This window comes from Polychytrium aggregatum (genome assembly GCF_025602895.1).
Source record: "Polychytrium aggregatum strain JEL109 chromosome Unknown BJ171scaffold_6, whole genome shotgun sequence".
Classification (NCBI taxonomy): Eukaryota; Fungi; Chytridiomycota; class Chytridiomycetes; order Polychytriales; genus Polychytrium; species Polychytrium aggregatum.
Window position 1 is genome coordinate 628,562 of NW_026516208.1, and position 17,719 is coordinate 646,280.

Consider the following 17,719-nt stretch of genomic DNA (forward strand, 5'->3'; position numbering starts at 1 on the left):
CCTCTTGACAATTGAAGACATTTGTGGATGAGTTGCGGTCAGCCTTCGGAATAACGGACAGCCAAGGCCCGCAGTCCCAGAGAACTTTCGATTGTCCCTCCCCAAGCCAAACGCCAGTGGTTTCTGGGCTGTGGCTTTTGCCAGGTCCTGCAAGGCGCACCACCAGCATCCTCCTGCTCCTCCTCCATCCTCCTGCTCCTCCCTCCTCCTGCTGCTCCATCCTCCTGGGCCAGCGGCATTTCCGACAGCATCTTGCCCACTCCAGCCAGCAGGTCCCCCCACCCACTTCGCCCCTCTCTTGCCGTCGGCAGTGCCAACTGCTCCTGCCGTTGATGGACAGACTCAGGCCCCTCGCCCCCATCCCGACAATGCGTCGATCTGGCCGTCTGCCCGATGCCACCTCGCTGTTGGGCTCTTCATCGCCAAGATTCTCAAGGCGCAGGAGGCGGAGTCTCCTTTGGCTACTAATCGCAGCCCTGCTCATTTCGCTCGCTGTGCCGTGGGTCCTGTATGTCGGCCTGGCTCGATCGTGGTTTGCATCATCGAAGGGGCCCACTTGGCGGGTTGGCGGGCATCCTCGTTTGCATCCGGAGGTATGGCCACTGCTTGACCCGAGTCTGCTCGGCTCTGGATCTGATTTCGACCACCATGCCATCTTGCCATTGACGAGCGTCGTTCTGTTTCTCTTGTGCCCCAATCTCATTGTGCTCGATTCCATCGCCATCTCTTGCCTCCCCGCCATGCTCTGTGTCTCACTTCGAGCTAATAATGCCATCGATTCTGCGTCCTTCACCAGCTCAAGGGGGCCTATGACGTCGCCTCCACCATTGTCGGTGAAACTCCTCAGTTCTACACCCACACAAACGCAAAGTTGCCAGCAGCGGGAGCCGTTCTCGAGCTCACCCTCCAGGATTTCCGGCCAGCACCCATCAACCGGAGCCTCCTGCTCGACACTTCGTATCTGCTGATGCCCGATGCGCCTTCATTTTTCAACGAGAGAAATGCACCTGTCCTCGATCGCTCCTACCTGGAGAGCGGCGCCGCCCATCCGGTGGAGTACCCCAGGAAGATGTATGACGTCCTCTATCGAGATCTCTTTCGGGCATGGGCTGCCTTTGCCGACCAGCACCGGATTCCCTACTGGCTCTCGCACGGAACACTGCTCGGATGGTACTGGAACAAGCGTCGGCTGCCCTGGGACACCGATATCGACGTCCAAATCTCTTGTCGGATTCTTCCATTTCTGATCCCTTTCAACAACACCAAGCTGGGCGACGGCCGATACCACATTGTCGTCAGCCCACTCGCTTGGTATCGGCTCCCAGACACCGCAAATACGGTTGACATCCGAGTCATCGACACCCGCTCCGGCGTCTTTCTGGATATCATGGCGCTGTCGATGGTCGTCTGGAGCCCTGGCACTCTCGAGGACAAATCTGGTCACTCGATCAACTCGGCGCTGGTGCAGCATATTGTCCGGGATGAGTTCGAGGGTATCCCGGCATGGGTCCCGCGAGATCACCAGCAAGTCCTGGACTACGAGTATGGTGTCATGGCGAGCCACCGGGCCGTCTACCGCAACTACATCTTTGTCTCGCCAACTTCCCATCTGCGGTCACCCTTCATCCCGAATCGGAATGTGGAGGGTGAGTGGGTCGAACTCGATTGCACTGGTCTCTACGAAACCTATATCCTCGACTCTGGCTGGTTCCTCTCCCGGGCGATGCATGTTAGCTGGGAGAAGAATGACACTGCCTGTGAGGTGAATGTGACCGAGTCCGATCTCACACCCCGGATCGACTATGGTGATCGCGGTAACTACTTCAATCTACCTCAGAGCTTTGTGCTGCGTGGCTTTTGGATCCCCGGCCGGATGGTTTACTGAGAAGGTTCGTCTTGTGGATAATGCCAATTATCATTTTCGGCTCTGAGATCCTCAACGAGCCAGTAAGGTCCTCAAGGCCTCCCACCCGATTCTGTTTCGCGAGGTGATAGTCGGATGGCTGCGACCACCATGGACATGAAATAGGCACCGCTCTTGCAGCTCAGCGATCCAAAGCTAGTGATTGTGCATGGTCTGGTCGACTCCACAGATCACGTCGACCGGCCGAATGACTCTGAACTCTCGTGGGACACATGTATTTGCTCTGGCTCTTGAATACACACACACCATGTTCAACGACCATCTACGTGCTGGAAAGAGATCGATGGAGATGCCTCGGGCAACCCTGTCTGAAGTCCCTCGGGCACTCGGGTTTCGTTCGACGGTGCGGCTTAGAGTTTGTAACAATCGATGTGAATGCACCAGAATCCGGTCTGCATTCAAGGTCAAGATGCACCGCTGTCGGGCATCAAGCCAAGTCGCCTCCGATGTTGATCCACTGAATCCATGCGTTTGAGCGGGAGGGCCCTCCCATTTTCTCCGATCGGCTCGCCCTGCTCGGACCAAGTACCCAAGCGATGTCTCTGCATGGATATTGCGCATCCTGGCGAGGCCCCTTCGCCAACCCAACTCGCGATCGCGGCGTCCATCCGATCGCCAGCTCGAATCCCTCATTGTGTTCGCCCAACCGCGCTGCAACCTGTGCGAAATGGCAACGGCTCAGAGCTCATCCAAGAGCGGCACCCCCCGCAGAGTCGGTCTGAACGTCCCGTCGTTGTCGATGCTTTCCCCAAAGGCGCCACCACGACGTTGGCGAGAATCGATTGGTATGTGCTTGTCGCCATGTTTCCTCACCGCATCTCGATGGATTGTAACAGCGCATGCAATGCTGCCAGATGGATGGCTGTGCGATCTTTCGCGAGCGCCTGCGGGATATCTCGAGATTATCGGGGAAAGAGAATAGCTGCCAGTCATGGTCGCGCTGGTAACAGAACTCCTCCTTGGTCGGCCGATAGCCTTCCGTCAGCCAGAGCTTTACGGCACGGACCCGCTGTGGTTTGCTGTTCGCAGTGGCAATCTCTTTAAGCTCGAGCAGGCCCTGCATGGATACAAAGCGCCGAGCATGCCTGGCAGCGACATCAAGTCTCTCCTGCTGCAGCGAGGCCCCGAAGGCGAAACCATTCTACATACCGCCATTCTCTTCATCGACGATGGTGCCGGAAATGTGCCTGACGACGCCGACGCCATCGACTCGACTGATCAACTGCACTTCCACCAGGACACCATCAAGGACGAGTCTGGGAATCATCGCGCCGTCGCTCGATACATTGTTCGCCACTACGGAGGCGATCTGATCAACCAGCCGTACTTGGGGTTCCGATACTACGGCGAGATGCCACTCCATCTAGCTGTGGTCAAGAACGACCTGAACATGACTCGGTTCCTGGTCCGGCACGGCGCCAACATCAACTGTGATCCCGTGAGCGGCTACGAGTTTGACGCCGACGATGCCAAGAGCCGCAAATGCTCAAGAGAGTACAAATCAGGATACATGTACTATGGGTAAGCCCTATTTGAGTGCGCTGTTCCCAACTGGGCGCTGATGGCTTTATACTTTGAATGCAGCTTCACGTGGGTAAAGATGGGGGGGGGAGGCGGCTCGCGCTGGCGATTCCGATAGGAATGCAGTATAGATTCGCGGGCTCGTACTGACTGAGTTCGTGGTTGCTTGCTCTGAATATCTGCTCGTGGCCGCCCTGAATAGTGGGACTGTACTGTAAGTATGCAGCGATGAATCGAATCGACACGATGTTTTCTGCCGATGCAGATGCAGATGCAGATGCCGAGTCCGCGACATGCTATGCAACCCAACGAATCTCATCACCCTTGCTCTGGCCTCCTCCTCGATCCCCGAAAGTAGTTGCTATGCTGATTCGTTGTAATACACAATCTCTCCCACCCCCACCGCCAGATCATTTGCTGCTGTATCTGGCCATTCCAAGATTGTTCAATTTCTCCTGGATAATGGCGCCGATCCGTGCAAACAGGACTATCTTGGTGAGGATTTGTGAAGCGAATGCTTGGCGATGAATTTGCTGGCCTACCGGCGGTGGAGCAGTGGCAAGGGCAGCTTTTGCTGCACTGAGTCTCCGGGCGAAGAGCGGATGTAATCTGCATGGCACATTCAACAGCCACTCACCCAGTCTCATCGATACAGGAAACACCGTCATGCACGTACGGATTCAATCTCGTGCTCTGCAACCCGAACCTTATGCCTTCGCAACGCTGTGTGCGGTCGAGGAGGTGAAGGGATCGATCAAGCCGCTAACCAGTGCTTCTCTCTTGTCCAGGTCTTGGCCTATTGGGGCCTCTTTACTGGATCCCAAGATGGGTCTTCGGAGAGCTGTTGGAGCATCATCGATAAGCACTGCGCCAAGGCGATTGATCCCAGCCACCATCCCAACAAGATTCGAAACCACTTTGGCCAGACGCCATTTCTGGTCGGCATCGACCGCGGACACAAAGCTGTCCTAGACTTGATCAAAGTTCCGCTCTGGAAGGTAAGACTCGACGATGGGCTCTTGCGGACCCTGTCGATTCCACGGACTTTATCCATCCGCATAGACTCCATGGATATTGCCCCGCCCATCTTGATGGAAGAGCGGATGCACCCATTTCTGTGCTGCAGCCCACGTATCGTCGTATCGCAGCGGCTCTGATGCTCTGCTCTTTGGCGCCATTCAGTTTGGCATGTGCTCGTCGTACATGTTCCCTGTCGATGAAATCGACACCTGGCGCGATCCCATGGAGCCATCGTCGCACTTCCACACTTATGTCACGCACTGCAACTCGCACAAGATCACCCACACGGTGCGGATCAAGTCCGCCCTCGAGATTGCGATCGAGAACGAGGACACCGAGCTTCTGATGCATCCCGCTCTGAACCTGGTGCTCAGGGTCAAATGGGAAAAGTTTGTCAAGCGCTACTTTTTGGCCGATCTGATCTTGTACCTCGTGACGATCGTGTGCATCACCCTGTCGATCGCCTTTCTGCCGTCGGACCACAGCCAGTGGACAAACTACTCGATCAATCCGTATCCGCGGCTGATACTTGAGTGCGGCGCGCTCGCCGGGGCCACGATTATGGTCCTCAAGGAGCTTGCCGAGATGTACATTGAATCGTTTGGGGTACTGTACTCGTCGGCGACACTGCTGTGAGTTGTTGGCTCTTGGAGTACTTGCAACTCGGCACGCCTCGTGCGCTCTTGCTTGTTAACGAAGCTGACCGTGGTTTCACTCCGGGGGGCAACTGGGCATCCCCTCTGCACCAACTCGAATGGTATCGACTCCGCCGAACCCACGCACCTTGTCGGCCCCACCACTATGAAACTCAGCCATACTGGTCGTTCACTGGCTGGACCGAGAACCTCTCGACTTGGGTCTTTGTGGCGAGCACGGCCGTGGTCGGGGCCCTTCGATATGCACCAATCAGCGACCCCATCTTGCACGCCAAGATCGACACCATCGCGATCGGGATCCTGGCCTTTCTGGGGTGGATGCTGCTGCTGTACTTTGCCAAGGGGTTCCCCAAGATCGGAACGCTGGCGATCATCTTCTTCCGCAACATCTTCCACGATGTGCTCTCGTGGCTGTGCATCTACTCTATATTTCTGCTGGCCTTTGCCCAGACGTTCTATTTGCAGATGAGGAACTCGGGCATGGCCAAGTGGAATGACTATTTGACAGCCCATCTGTCCCTGTTCGAGTAAGCAGCAGCCTTGATTATCGCTGGCGATCGCTCTGTTGGGTTTTGTTAGCAGCCGCAGTGGTCTCACCCAAAAACTTTGACGAACTACCGCTCACACTCCTCTGCTTGGCTGTCTCCTCGGCTTGATCGCCTCCTCTGCTTGGCTGTCTTCTCTGCTTGATCGTTTCTTCTGATTGATTGGCTGTCTCCTCTGCCCTGTCGCTCTGCCGGGGCCAGGTTCCTCTTTGGTCTCGCCAACTTTGACGACTTTCAGCAGAGCGATACAAGCTCATACACGATATTCGTGTATTTTATGTACCAGCTGTCTATCGGTAGGTTATTGGTGCGGAGACTTGTTCCCGTTGGCGCTGTCGATGCATCTCTCGTTTTGCCATATCAACCGTACTCTGTCGGGATCGAGTACACTCATTGTCATTGTAGGCACCGATGCATAAAATATATACGCCGGGAACAGGAGTGCGGATTTCAGAGAGATTCGACTAACACTTTCGCCCAAACTATTGCTCCCTGCTGCTGCGCTGCGCTGCCTTTGGGGGGAATCAGCCATCATGCTCATGAACTCGCTGTACGCCATGGTCAACAGCACCTTCTCCCAGATTTACGACGATGCTGCCAAGCAGTGGCATTACCAGTGGTCCACGTAAGTTTGGCAACAAGCCCGGCCGTTGGCCGTTCATCATTACAGTTTTTCTTCCATCAAATCATCGTCGGATCAGCAGTGGTGAGAGTATGCGTTTGCTATCGGCCCTCACACGCCGCCCCTCAACACGTCGCCGTATCCACAGCCTGATTGTCCAGCAAGATCGCCGCATCCCCAACCTCAGCGACCAGGGTGAGAGCAAGCAGCGATTCTTTCTGCTTGGATACATCTTTCCGGGCAAGCATCGTCTCGGGACTACCATCCCTTCGACACAGGCCGATGGGTCCATGATCCACAACGACACAAGACAGTGCTTCATTGTGCGTGAGCGCTTGTCACCCGTGCTCGACAGCCAAGGCAAGGCCGACGAGTCCAAGCCGCCGGTGCTGACCCCGGTAAAGGTCATTGTCAGCGAAGACGAGTACCGAATTCCAGCGAGGCCGATCGAAGTTTGGAACAAGTGGGTTTTGTCGGACGCCGAGACGGGCGACGAGCTCAATGCCTCAAAGTTCACGCTGCATGCGAACGAGCACCACCGCCAGCACAACAGCGGGCACTGCTCTTCCTCCAATCGCCTCTCTATCCGAAACAACCCCGTCATGAAGATCATGAGTACGTTCGAGGAGACGGACGATATCTCGTCAAAGTCACCCGTTTGAAGCAGCCTGCAAAATCGATGAGAAGTGTCGTGACTCTTGTGGGGGGAAGTGAGGAGGAGACAAGAGGGGTGGAGGAAGTTATCAAATCAATATTCCAGCACACACACAAACACAAAAACAACGAAACTGGAGACCGAGCTGCTACAGTTGAATAATGAAGGAGAGGGAGAGGGGGGGGGCGACTACACATATTCACATCCATCATTCAAAAATGCGCATCCGAAAGTAGGCAGGGACACGAATATGGTCTGCACGCTGGTCATTTGCCGGAGCAGATCGTGCTGCGTGATCCAAGGATATGTACATGCCACGATGAGTGCCGTTCATGGGTGACGAGTCTCTTGCTCGAGCGTGGTGCATTACTGGCTATCCCATTTTACAGCGTTTCCACAATGAAATGGGACACCTCGTTGAGCCATGACAGGGGTTGTTTCTATGACCTGAATACACCCACCCATCCACTCATCGCAATCATGGCCAAACACAGCACCCTCGATTTCCGCATCGCTGCACTGCGACCGGTGGTCTTCACTCGGAGGCTGCCAAAGTGATCTGTTTTATTTCTTGTGGCTTTGCTTGACGCAAGCACAGCACATACTACATGTTCATGGAAACGGCTATATTGTCCCGTTTTTTTCTGAATAAAGTGTAATGAATGATAAATCAAGCCATGCACACAACTGTGGCACCTCAAATTGCTCTCCCACTAACTGGTTCACACTGCTCACCAACCCGCTCGGCTCAGCCCGGCACTGTTCGGCGCTGCGCTGATACCGACCTGAATGTGCAGCGGTAACAGCGACCCACACACATGCTCCTTCCAGTATACTTCTAAAGGCTAGTTTTTTCCATTATAAAGATCGATTCAGAAGCGCGACCGAGCCAGTGGTGTCTGTCTGTCTGTATGTATGTATGTATGTATGTGGGGGGGGGACATGGGCCACAGCAGCAACAAAGGCATGGAAGGCCAGGAGGGAGAGACGCCTGGGCTGGTGCAAAAAGACACAAAGGACATGAAGAACGATGAGCGGATTGCGAAGATGGGAAACAACGGGTGGGAGGGGGATGCGGAAAGATGGTGGGTGCAAGCGCCAGGGACAAGGTGGAAGAGAGAGGGGGAGAAGGGCAGAATCGGGTTGAGCACGCTTGTGGTCTGGACCTGGGTCGTTGCGACCCGCAGCGGTGCTGGGCTATGGGGCCAGTGTGGCATGTACTACGACCGGGTCCTCTTCTTTTGCATACCCAAGCAGAGGTGCCAGAGTGCGCCATCGCAACATCTTCAACTTAGAGAATCAAATTGACGTATTCGGTATCCTTATCCCGCAGCCACTCGAGGCCAGCGGGCTTTCGGCGCTGATTGCTTTGCTCTGACCGGACAGAGACGGACTCTCGGCTTTGCTTGGTGTGAATCGAGCGCGGTTTCGAGCTGGACGGGGAGATGGGTGAGACGGGGCTGGACCCACACGGGTCGATATCGACGGCGCTGTCGACTTTGCGAACGAGCGAGGTGGTGGTGGTGGTGGTGGTGGTGGGAGTGGTATCGACGGGCTCCACGGGGCTTGGCAGCTTCGCTGCTGCGACAGCAGAGGGATGGGTATCGATCTTGGCAAGGCGAGAATCTGTAGCCGGTGCACCGCTTGTGTCGGCAGACGTGTCCTGTTCGGCTGGGGCTGCCGTGAGGTCGGCCGCTTCGTCACCGAGGGCATCTTGGGCCTGCAGGGTGCTTGTCTCGACGGTAGGCGAAAACGGCAGCGGCAGCGGCAAGTGGTGATCCAATTCTTTGACTTCGTCAAACAGCGACTTGGTGGCAGGATCGAGGTCGTTGATGGTGTTGTCGATCTCGTCGATGTCGCTTTCAAGCAGTTCATCCTCATCCTCCTCGTCGTCAGACTCGAGAACAATCTCTTCGTCTTCGGCACATTCGTGACCGGCAGTCAGAATGAAGACCGAGTCGCACTCGTGGCATTTGAGCTCGATCTCGTGCACCTTGCGATCATTGACCATGAATGTTTTGACGCCGCAGACTGTTCGCCAAGTGCATCAGGGTCCGGCACGACATGAGCAGCGGGAGAAGCACAGAAGTGTTAGACTGAGTGCTCACACAGAGGCCCGGCGCATGGTTGGTCGTGAGCCCATACGTCACCTCACCACGCGCCACCTCCTGTAACGACGCCCAGTTGCCAAGAGATTGGGAACACACCGATCATGTCGCAGTTCGTATGCTCCGACGATTCCTTTCGCGGCGGCGCAATCTCAAAGTTGCTGGCTGTGACGATTTCTCGCCTGGCGACAGGACTTCTATTCTCAGCGGCGTCGCCGGCGGACGTCGCAGGCGTGTCCTGCACCGACGGCTCGGGCACCTTTGAGGCTGCCTCTCCTTGGATGGCTGTCGAAGAGCCGTCGCCAGCGAGGTCGGCCTGTGCTCTGGCATGAACATCCCGGATTTCAACTACCGTCGGGGCCACCAGGCCCTTGGGAATCTCTTCCTTGATGTCGTCATGGAAGACGGCCTTTCCGATGCCCACGCCAACGAGGCCGCCACCGCCACGGATCTTGACCTCGGTGGTGCGTGACGCGGCTCCAGAGTCAAAGAGGCCGTTCTGGATCTCACCAACGAGATTCATGACCTTGGACCCTGGTCCTGAACCTGATGCAGACCCGCGGCTAATGCTGGTCTGCAGGGCCTTTGCCCAGGAGTTGAAGGATGCGTGGGCATTTCGGTTGCGCTTGCCACTCTGCAGATGCCAGCCATTTTCGATCGAGAGCTTTTCCCAAATATCGCGCAGGCCCTTTGCGGTTGAAAAGGCGGTGGATGGAATACGGTACCAGGGGGGGGGTTGTTAGATGAAACCGTCAAAGCGATTGGCAAGATACTGTTGCGCGGTTGTTCGTCGCCCTCTGGGTTGCTGTGAGAAGGACTCCAAATCATCTTCCGATGGATGCGTCGTTATATCATGAACCGTATCACCCAAGCGGAATGGGCACTGTTGCTCATCATATTTGCCCTCAGCGCCATTGCTCTGCCGCATCGATCACCGAGGGTGACTGCGTGCTGCATCTACTGGCCTGTGCTCGATCAAGCAACTAGCTGCTGTTTGTGATTCTCACCTTGACAGAGATGCCCGAATCGTCTTCGAGATCAAGGGTCACGGTATTTGCGTGGCTCCGACGATGGACTCGAGGCGAGCTCTTGACGGCATGCACCCCCGAATGGACGGGCTTGTTGGCTGGCGGTGTGCGGAACGAGGGCGTGCGAGCAGGCGGGGCAGGAGGCGGGGCAGGCTGTTTCGGCCGGGGGAGCTGCTCTGCGGGTTTGGTCTGGGTTGGGGAGGTGACGGTGACGACGTTGAAGAGCTTGGGCGGCACATAGCTGGTTCGGGTGGGGGTTGCCGGATCGCTCGTGGAGAAAATCTCGCGCAGCGAGTGGACCGTGGGGCTGGATGTGTGGTCTTCGAGATTGGAGCCAAGCGACATGATGCTGAGGCGATTTCTGGACTTGACGTCGTGTCCGTCATGGGCCGGCCTGTGGGGATGGTCAGCGTCGCCAGAAAAGGTGCTGACGGTGTGTCGCTTGGAGAGCGAGCGACTCAGGGAAGTCTCGGAGCGGCTGGAGCCGCCGGGGCTGTCGTGGTGCGGGGTGCGGATCTGCAGGTTGGCGGGCTTGGAGGGAATGGGAGGGCCGACGACGGTTGGAGGCGTCGAGGACCAGGAGACAATCGACGAGCAGGTCGAGGCATCGGAAGGGGTCCGTCTGTGCCGGGAAAGCGACGGGGGTTTGGAGGGGATGGGAGGGCCAGTGGAGGCGCTCGAGCCCGGACGAGGTGGATGGGGGTCTGCGGAGGAGTACGGGGGAGGCGACGAGAGTTTGCGATTGAGCGACAGCGACGGGTGGGAGGACGACGAATACGAGGACGAGGGGACCTGGGAGTCCTCGAATCGCGCACGCAGGGACGAGATGGAGGATTGACCCGAGAGAGAAGCCGTTTCGTTGACCATGGGTTGGTTAGGGTGGTGGGGGGTTGTGCGGGTATATGCCTGTTCGTCGAAGTGGAGCGATGGAGAGCAGACGCGGGGAATGCAAGGCACGGTTAGTTGGACGGTGGAATACGAAGATGAATGTGGAATAAGTGGATGGTGGAATAAGTGGATGGACGGTGAAATAAGTGGATGGATGTTGGAATAAGTGGACGGTGGAATAAGTGCGATAGGCCAAATAAGTTGCCAGGCATGCAGTCAATGAAGCCAGCGCGGGTGGATGGTACTTGTAGTCGACGCTACACGGCGACAGAAGAGCGAGACAGCAACGAACGCAGCGAACGATACTATCTCGTGAATGGGCAGGACGCGGAGAGGATACGCACGACGATGTTGGCCAAAAGACGGCGAGACTTGCCAAGGAAACGGCAGCAGAGAACGCAACAGCGACGAATGGGGGAAGGAACCCGCGGATGCAGACACTAATGGAATGGCTGATGGCCCAGAGACAGCAGTGGTGAGAAAGAAAGAGAGCAGGCAGGACCGATACGCGAGCAGGCAGGAGCAGGCAGGAGTAGACGGGAGCAAGCAGGAGCAGGCACGAGCAGGCAGGAGCAGGAGGGAGGGAGAGAGCGAAAGAGCGTTTGGTCGCGAGCAGAAGACGAGTATCGGCCGGGGCAAAGGCTGTGTCTGCAGAAACGCGCACTGCCATTTGGGCGAGTCTGTCCGCGGACATGCGCGGACACTTCTGTGCTCGGCGCGCCCATTGCACAGTGCTGCTGCTGCTGCTGCTGCTGTCACACAGAGCCCGCTGCTGTCCACTGCCGCCCACTGTCTCTGCTGCATGCGCGGTCGCACAGCGTCGCACGTGCGAGCCGCCATTGTCGCTGCAGTGCACACAATGGCCCTCGCCAGCGAGACAGCCACGCAGATCGCCCAATGCTTTCCGTATACATCTGCAACAGACACTTTCGGCAATCGCTTTGGCCATTTGCCGTTGCAGGACCACATCCACCTTCGTTGCTGTTCACGTCGTTGCCATTCGCGTCTGCTGCGTCTGGATCTGTGCTCGGCTTTGCCCATTCAGGTTCTGCGTCGGCTCCCGCCCGATCTTGGTCGCCGTTCTCCACCCGGCCTTCTGCCTCGTCTGGCCCTGGTTTCCCGGCAAGACCATCACCGCCTTATTCTCGGCCGCTGTCGCTCGCTGTTCGGTCTGGTCCCCTCCCCCGACCTGCAGGTCCATCCAAGCCGCCTCGCTGCCTGAGGGCCGCTCCCCCCCCCCGTCGCAGGATTGCAACCCTCCCGCTGCCTCTTGCCCGGCCACAAGCCACCTTTACATCGACCTTCTGGCCACCGTTTTGTTCTTGCTCCAACTGCAAGTTGCGCCAACCAGCACACCAGCGTGCCCCCTCTGCAAGCTCGTCAAGCTCTGCTTCCCACACCGCCCAGCCACAACATCATGTCGCTATCCGACAAATACCCGGCTGCTGCCGTTGCTGCCGCCGCCGCCTCGACCCTGGTGGTTGCTGCTGCCCTGGCCTACTACCTCCTCGCTCCCGCCAAACCCGTTCTGCGTCCACGATCGCTCAAACTGCCGGCGCCGCCCCATCTGCAGCCCGATCCGTCGCTGGACTCGCCGTCGCTGGCATCGCCGGGGGCCGCTGCGGCGTCCTTTCCCGATCCCATCCAAGGCCAATCGCAGATCCCCGTCTCCATCATCGACAAGCATCTGACCGACTTTACCGTCCGCGACAAGGTTCTCCGAGGTGTTTTCATCTCGCATAAATTCAAGAGCGATGTCCCAGCGGTATGCCATGTCCCGCATTCCCTGCACATCTCTGTGCATCGACAACGACGGGTGCTGCAAAGCCAGTGGAGCAGTGGCAGTATACACCTCACCATCATGCGTCGTCGTCGAATGGCCGAGACGAACTGACGGCTAACCTCACGCTCGCCGTTTGTCTCCGTCACTCGCGCCTTGCAGATCATCTTTGTGCATGGGATGGGCGGACAAATGGAGCAGTTTGTCTTCCAGATGTAAGTTGGACTGCGGTCCCAGGTTTTGTGCCCCCCCCTCCAGGTGGACCCGGGGGTCTGGACCCAGGATCTCAAACTCGAACTCGAACTCGAACTTGAGCTTGAGCTTGAGCGACCGACCGGGTCCTGGCTTGAGCACCGAGCTCAGATCCACTGTCGCTCTCTGTCCAACTTTGGGCTGCCACGATAGATCGCCCGCGTCCGGCCATTCGCCGCGATGACGGAGTGGCAAACTACTGAGCCATCCGTTCTGCTGACGCTGCTCGTCCCCTGGTTTCCAGCGAACACTTTTCGACTGTGGCCAATGTAGCCGCATACGATATGGTCGGCAACGGACAAAGTGCAGCCACGCTCAGGTGAGTCGCATTGCACAAGTGCGGGTTATGCGACAACGTTCTCGCACCAGCTCGTGATATCACCTCATGGCACTGACCCACAGTATTGACTCATGACTCGGACTCATAACCCTGGTGCATGGTATCGATAAATCGGATCTTACCACGCGGATCGATTGCGGCAACGAACGGACCTGATATCCCAGAGACGAGGACTACACGACCGACTCCCTGGTCGACGACCTGGTTGCCCTTGTGCAGCTCATCCAGACCCAACACAGCATCGGCTCGTTTGTTGTATGTTTTTCGATCGAGAGCAGTTGCTGGATGAACACGAGCCGCCCAAAGTCGCCGTGGCAGTACCGGTGATCATGCACCCTCAAAGAATCGGCGTCACCATGACAGCGTTGCCACACTTGTCTTGCAGCGGCAGCCGCTGTATCCGCGATGCAGCTCCAGAAATGCCTCTGACTCTGTCGTCTATCTTGCTTCCCCTCCAGCTGGTGTGTCACTCGTACGGATGCGCCATCGCCACAAAGGCCTCTCAGCGGCTCGAGTCGCTGCTGAAGGCCATCGTCTTCATAGCCCCCAAGGCTTTGCACACCGAGCACGATCAGGCACGAGTCAACAGCTTTGTGTCAACCTCGACCCCGCTGATCGAGGTCTTCCGCTGGCGCGATCGGTACGGAGGCATCAACTCGCAATCTGTCAACCGTTACGTCGCTCCCTCTGCGCCGACGGTCGTGCGTGAGTTCCAGCTCAAATGGAACGCCTCGGTCAAAACAACCACGGCAAAGCGGTACTACAAGGGCATCAACTGGGTGACGCCCAATGACTATGGAGAGATCAAGGCCCCCCTGTTGCTGGTACGCACCGCATGCGCTCGGTCTATGCTGAGGCGAAGCTGAGTGGCCGAGCGACCCGCCATCGCTGCGGCTGTTACCGGCGTCGTCGTGCTCACCGCTGCTTTGAATTCATCAGATTTCGGGCCAGCACGACAAGGCCGTCCCCGCCAACTCGGCAGCCGTGATCAAAGAGCATGCAACGGGCTCTTCCTGCGTCTCGGATCTGTTTGTCGTCCCGAACGTGGGTCATTCGGTAAGCTGTTGAGCAGCACTGCCGCTTTCTAGGGCAGGAGAATGCCACTCCCATGCGGGTGTGCGCGTTGACTGAAGAAACTGTCGTCCTCAGGTCATGTTTGAGAGCCCCAACATTGTCAATGCAATCGTCTACAAGTTCCTGACGGACGTGGGTCTCAAAGAGGCAAGTTATCCGACAGCACCGCGTTGATTTGGCCCGGTGGTCTTGCACCGAATACTGCTCTTGTCATTGGATGCTGTAACTACGCGATGGTATCCTGGGTATTGAGTGACAAGAGTGTGCCAAGCCCATGGTGGTCGGCTCTATTTTGCCGAGCATGATAGAGAAAGAGGGAAAGGAACGATCGATCGGCGCTGATACCTCCAAATGCTCTCCTTTGGTCCCGTATATCCTGTCCCTCAGATCTCACTGCGCGATCAGATTCTGAAGGAAACGGAGGGTGTGCCGAAATGGGGGCTGAAAAAGTAGGTCGTCTTCTCGACTGGTCGGCGACATCGTGTCGTCCGTCCAGACTGATCGCTGTGCACTATCCATCCAGACTTGTTTCTGTGGACTATCCATCAAATCCACAACCCTGTTCGCCGGCATAGCATATCAGGATACATACCCTCTTGCACCACCATCTCGCTCCGCTCCCTCCCAGATTGCTCCCAGACTGCTCCCTGTCCTTCTCCCCTCTCCCTTTCCATCACACCGCCCTCCACCCACCCACCTCCATGCCTCCCAATACATTCCTGCTTACCGGCCGCTTTCACGCTCCACCCCTCGGTCCCACATATGCACAAAACTCCAACTTGGCCAGCTATCAAAAGTGGAAGCGCATCACGCCCGTGGCGACGACTGCGGTCCGCGGATCGTTCTTCCGCCCGATGAAGGTTCTCAAGGAAGACGACGACGAACACACGCCCGTGGCTTTTGCAACCAGCAATCCCGAGATCGGCCTGGTAGGTTATGCGGTGGATATTTTTGCCTATGTTACTGGAAGCGACAGGAATAATTGCTCTGTATTTGTCGTGAGACAGTTCCCCCCCTCTTGGCTACCCTCACTCACACACTCACACATTCACACACTCACCCCTACATAACACCACGGCTCCTAGGTGATCGATATCTCGTTGGATCATCCGCCGTACGAGCCCGAGAATCTCGTCAAGTCAGGTTGTCAGTACCACAAACTCTCAACTGTTTCCAAGATTCCTCCCAGCCAGGGCAACGTGAACGACTTCAAAGCTGTTGTTGACGGCTTCTGGGCCGAGAATCCGGATCGCCACATTGCCGTGTAAGAGGCGTGGTCTGTGTGATAGGCGGGAGAGAGAGGGGGGGTGGGAAGTCAGATCTGGGGATGCTTGGCAAGGACCCCGCTCTACCGACAGGCATTCGCTGACCCCGCTCGGCCCAACAGACACTGCCACTATGGATTTAATCGAACTGGATTCTTGATCTGTAAGTATTGTGACCATCTCAACGAGCCCTCCGTTCTTTGGAGTCGATCCTCGAGCAGAGCACGCCTGTCGGCGGACTTGGCGTTGACCATGCTTACTCGGTCGATCGTATTCCGTTCGTCGGCCCTGACACTTCTCTTCGGGATACTCCTGGTCCTTACAGGTTGCTATTTGATCGAGTGCAAGGGATTCTCGGTTGCCGATGCCATACAAGCGTTTGCAGATGCCCGGCCGCCGGGAATTCGGTGCGTTTGTGAGATCGCGTCTGGCCGCGACATGATCGCAGCTTGATTCGATTTGCATGACGATGACATCCTGGATGTATAGGCCAATCAAACGTGTGGATGCATGGGGATCTAGCTGGTTGATTGAGAAGCGACGCACTCGCTAGATTACTCGATAGACCGGAATCGCCCCCCCCCACGATAACCCCCACGATAACCCCTGCTGGCCTGATTTGACTGACGCGATATCTCTGGCTTGCTTCTGGGTGGCATGGCGCGACCGAAACTCATGAAATGGCTCGAACACATGTATCCATCCAGCCACATGCACTTCAAGGACGAGCTCTTCTATAGATATGTCGTCAGCGACTCGCTTCGGCAAGCCCAAGGCGACCCAAAATCCAACTGAACAAACCCGCCTGGCCCGGAAACAAGCAACAGTCGACAGGCCTGGTATCTCGCCTGTCGTCGGGGCCATTGATCCGACGGAGCCGGTCAAGAGTGCAAACACCACACTTTGCATGCACTGTTCTTCTTACTTTCTTTATCTCTTTCCTTCTCTCTGTCCTCTCGACATATTTTCCACCGCCATTTCCCCCTCATTTCTCACTTTTCACTGTCAACGACTCTTTTGTCTCTCATTTCTCTTCAACATCTCGCCTTTACGATTGTGTCCTTTCTACACTCCACACTTCCCATGGTTGTCCTCCCAGCTCTATTCGCTCGCTGCCTCTGACGCCGCCGCTCTGTCTTGGATTGCTCACGCCCTCCAATAATGCTGTCCCTCCTCCCTCCTCCCTTCTCCTTCCTCCTTCATCTCCCACGCTCATTCGTTTCCTCCTTCACTCTAATGTGTAATGACAATACGATTATTCAAGAAACTCCCGGGCTCACGTCGCGGCTGCCTTCTGCAACTGAACGGTGGTGGTTCTCGTCGCTTTGGACTGAATGCCATTCAGTTATTGTTCTTCATCTCCCCAGCGGAGCGTCCAGCAAACGCCCCCGTTGCCGCGGACCATCTCGCCGCGCTGGACATGCCGCTGTCCGGATGCGCCTTTGGCAATGCAATATCCTGGCTCAGTCTCGGTGGCTCGTCCCAGCCAGCATGATTGCCCGGCATGACCGACCAACATCGTCGTCCCGCACGAATCGCCCGACTGCATTGATATTCCTCCCTCCGACAGAATCGCGAGGCCAACCAGAGCCATCCGCCGCAACCCTTGCCCCTGACCGCGACCAGGATCTGCCAGAACATCCGCCGTCGACCCGCAGTCATGACCCGCAGCCATGACCCGCAGCCCTGCTTTGGCCGCAGATGCAGAGCTGCGACAGCCCCCCCCCAAAGCAGCGGCTGCGGCGGGACCCTGTGTACGACATGCCCTCCCAAAAGCGGCTGAAATGGATTTGTCAGCATGGGAGCCAACATACCCAGCGAGAGCCGAGCGAGAGCCGCGCCGTCTCGCTGCAGGTGTGCCGGCAACTGCTGCTGTGCCCTCGCTGCAGGCCCTCGCAGCCCGCCGCGGCCTCGCTCGTCCTCTCACCCTTTTTTTGCCCATTAGTCTCTGCGCCTTTGCTGCTCTGCCTTCTCGCCCCATCGACATCGCACTGCCTTCATCCCTGCGACCCCCCCCTCCAGCCCCCGAGCCCAGACCACG

The 17,719-nt window shown here is 57.0% G+C and overlaps 4 protein-coding genes across 4 annotated transcripts; 3 read left to right on the forward strand and 1 right to left on the reverse strand.

Moving 5' to 3' along the window:
- The first annotated feature begins 177 nt into the window (after window positions 1–177).
- On the forward strand, window positions 178–1,965 carry BJ171DRAFT_257302 (LicD family-domain-containing protein). The gene is made up of 2 exons (XM_053106745.1): window positions 178–593; window positions 797–1,965. The coding sequence occupies exons 1-2, from the start codon at window positions 333–335 to the stop codon at window positions 1,883–1,885; spliced, it is 1,350 nt and encodes a 449-aa protein (XP_052969992.1). The 5' UTR covers window positions 178–332; the 3' UTR covers window positions 1,886–1,965.
- Window positions 1,966–2,526: 561 nt separating this feature from the next.
- Window positions 2,527–7,096, forward strand: BJ171DRAFT_257310 (uncharacterized protein). Its single transcript, XM_053106746.1, has 11 exons — window positions 2,527–2,709; window positions 2,899–3,445; window positions 3,648–3,659; window positions 3,855–3,940; window positions 4,101–4,117; window positions 4,234–4,443; window positions 4,628–5,071; window positions 5,278–5,648; window positions 5,868–5,962; window positions 6,195–6,291; window positions 6,437–7,096. The coding sequence occupies exons 1-11, from the start codon at window positions 2,592–2,594 to the stop codon at window positions 6,948–6,950; spliced, it is 2,511 nt and encodes an 836-aa protein (XP_052969993.1). The 5' UTR covers window positions 2,527–2,591; the 3' UTR covers window positions 6,951–7,096.
- Window positions 7,097–8,234: 1,138 nt separating this feature from the next.
- On the reverse strand, window positions 8,235–10,946 carry BJ171DRAFT_578391 (uncharacterized protein; the record flags this gene model as incomplete). The annotated part of the gene is made up of 3 exons (XM_053113882.1): window positions 8,235–8,974; window positions 9,151–9,739; window positions 10,059–10,946. 3 exons carry the CDS (start codon window positions 10,944–10,946, stop codon window positions 8,235–8,237), a joined length of 2,217 nt encoding a protein of 738 aa, XP_052969994.1.
- A 1,330-nt stretch (window positions 10,947–12,276) lies between these two features.
- On the forward strand, window positions 12,277–16,656 carry BJ171DRAFT_257337 (Alpha/Beta hydrolase protein). The gene is made up of 13 exons (XM_053106747.1): window positions 12,277–12,732; window positions 12,910–12,962; window positions 13,244–13,318; window positions 13,504–13,594; window positions 13,798–14,163; window positions 14,279–14,395; window positions 14,489–14,560; window positions 14,801–14,862; window positions 15,201–15,342; window positions 15,499–15,677; window positions 15,801–15,841; window positions 16,004–16,085; window positions 16,386–16,656. Exons 1-13 carry the CDS (start codon window positions 12,385–12,387, stop codon window positions 16,471–16,473), a joined length of 1,716 nt encoding a protein of 571 aa, XP_052969995.1. The 5' UTR covers window positions 12,277–12,384; the 3' UTR covers window positions 16,474–16,656.
- Window positions 16,657–17,719: the final 1,063 nt, after the last annotated feature.

Excerpts from the sequence above, each read along its gene's own strand:
- BJ171DRAFT_257302 (XM_053106745.1), top strand. The coding sequence starts at position 333 with ATGGACAGACTCAGGCCCCTCGCCCCCATCCCGACAATGCGTCGATCT. Across the intron at positions 594-796 it reads ATCCTCGTTTGCATCCGGAG|CTCAAGGGGGCCTATGACGT; the intron begins GTATGGCCACTG and ends GTCCTTCACCAG.
- BJ171DRAFT_257310 (XM_053106746.1), top strand. The coding sequence starts at position 2,592 with ATGGCAACGGCTCAGAGCTCATCCAAGAGCGGCACCCCCCGCAGAGTC. Across the intron at positions 5,649-5,867 it reads GCCCATCTGTCCCTGTTCGA|GTTCCTCTTTGGTCTCGCCA; the intron begins GTAAGCAGCAGC and ends TGCCGGGGCCAG. Across the intron at positions 5,963-6,194 it reads TATGTACCAGCTGTCTATCG|CCATCATGCTCATGAACTCG; the intron begins GTAGGTTATTGG and ends GGGGGGAATCAG.
- BJ171DRAFT_257337 (XM_053106747.1), top strand. The coding sequence starts at position 12,385 with ATGTCGCTATCCGACAAATACCCGGCTGCTGCCGTTGCTGCCGCCGCC. Across the intron at positions 14,863-15,200 it reads CCGAAATGGGGGCTGAAAAA|CTATCAAAAGTGGAAGCGCA; the intron begins GTAGGTCGTCTT and ends CAACTTGGCCAG. Across the intron at positions 15,842-16,003 it reads TCGAACTGGATTCTTGATCT|GTTGCTATTTGATCGAGTGC; the intron begins GTAAGTATTGTG and ends TGGTCCTTACAG.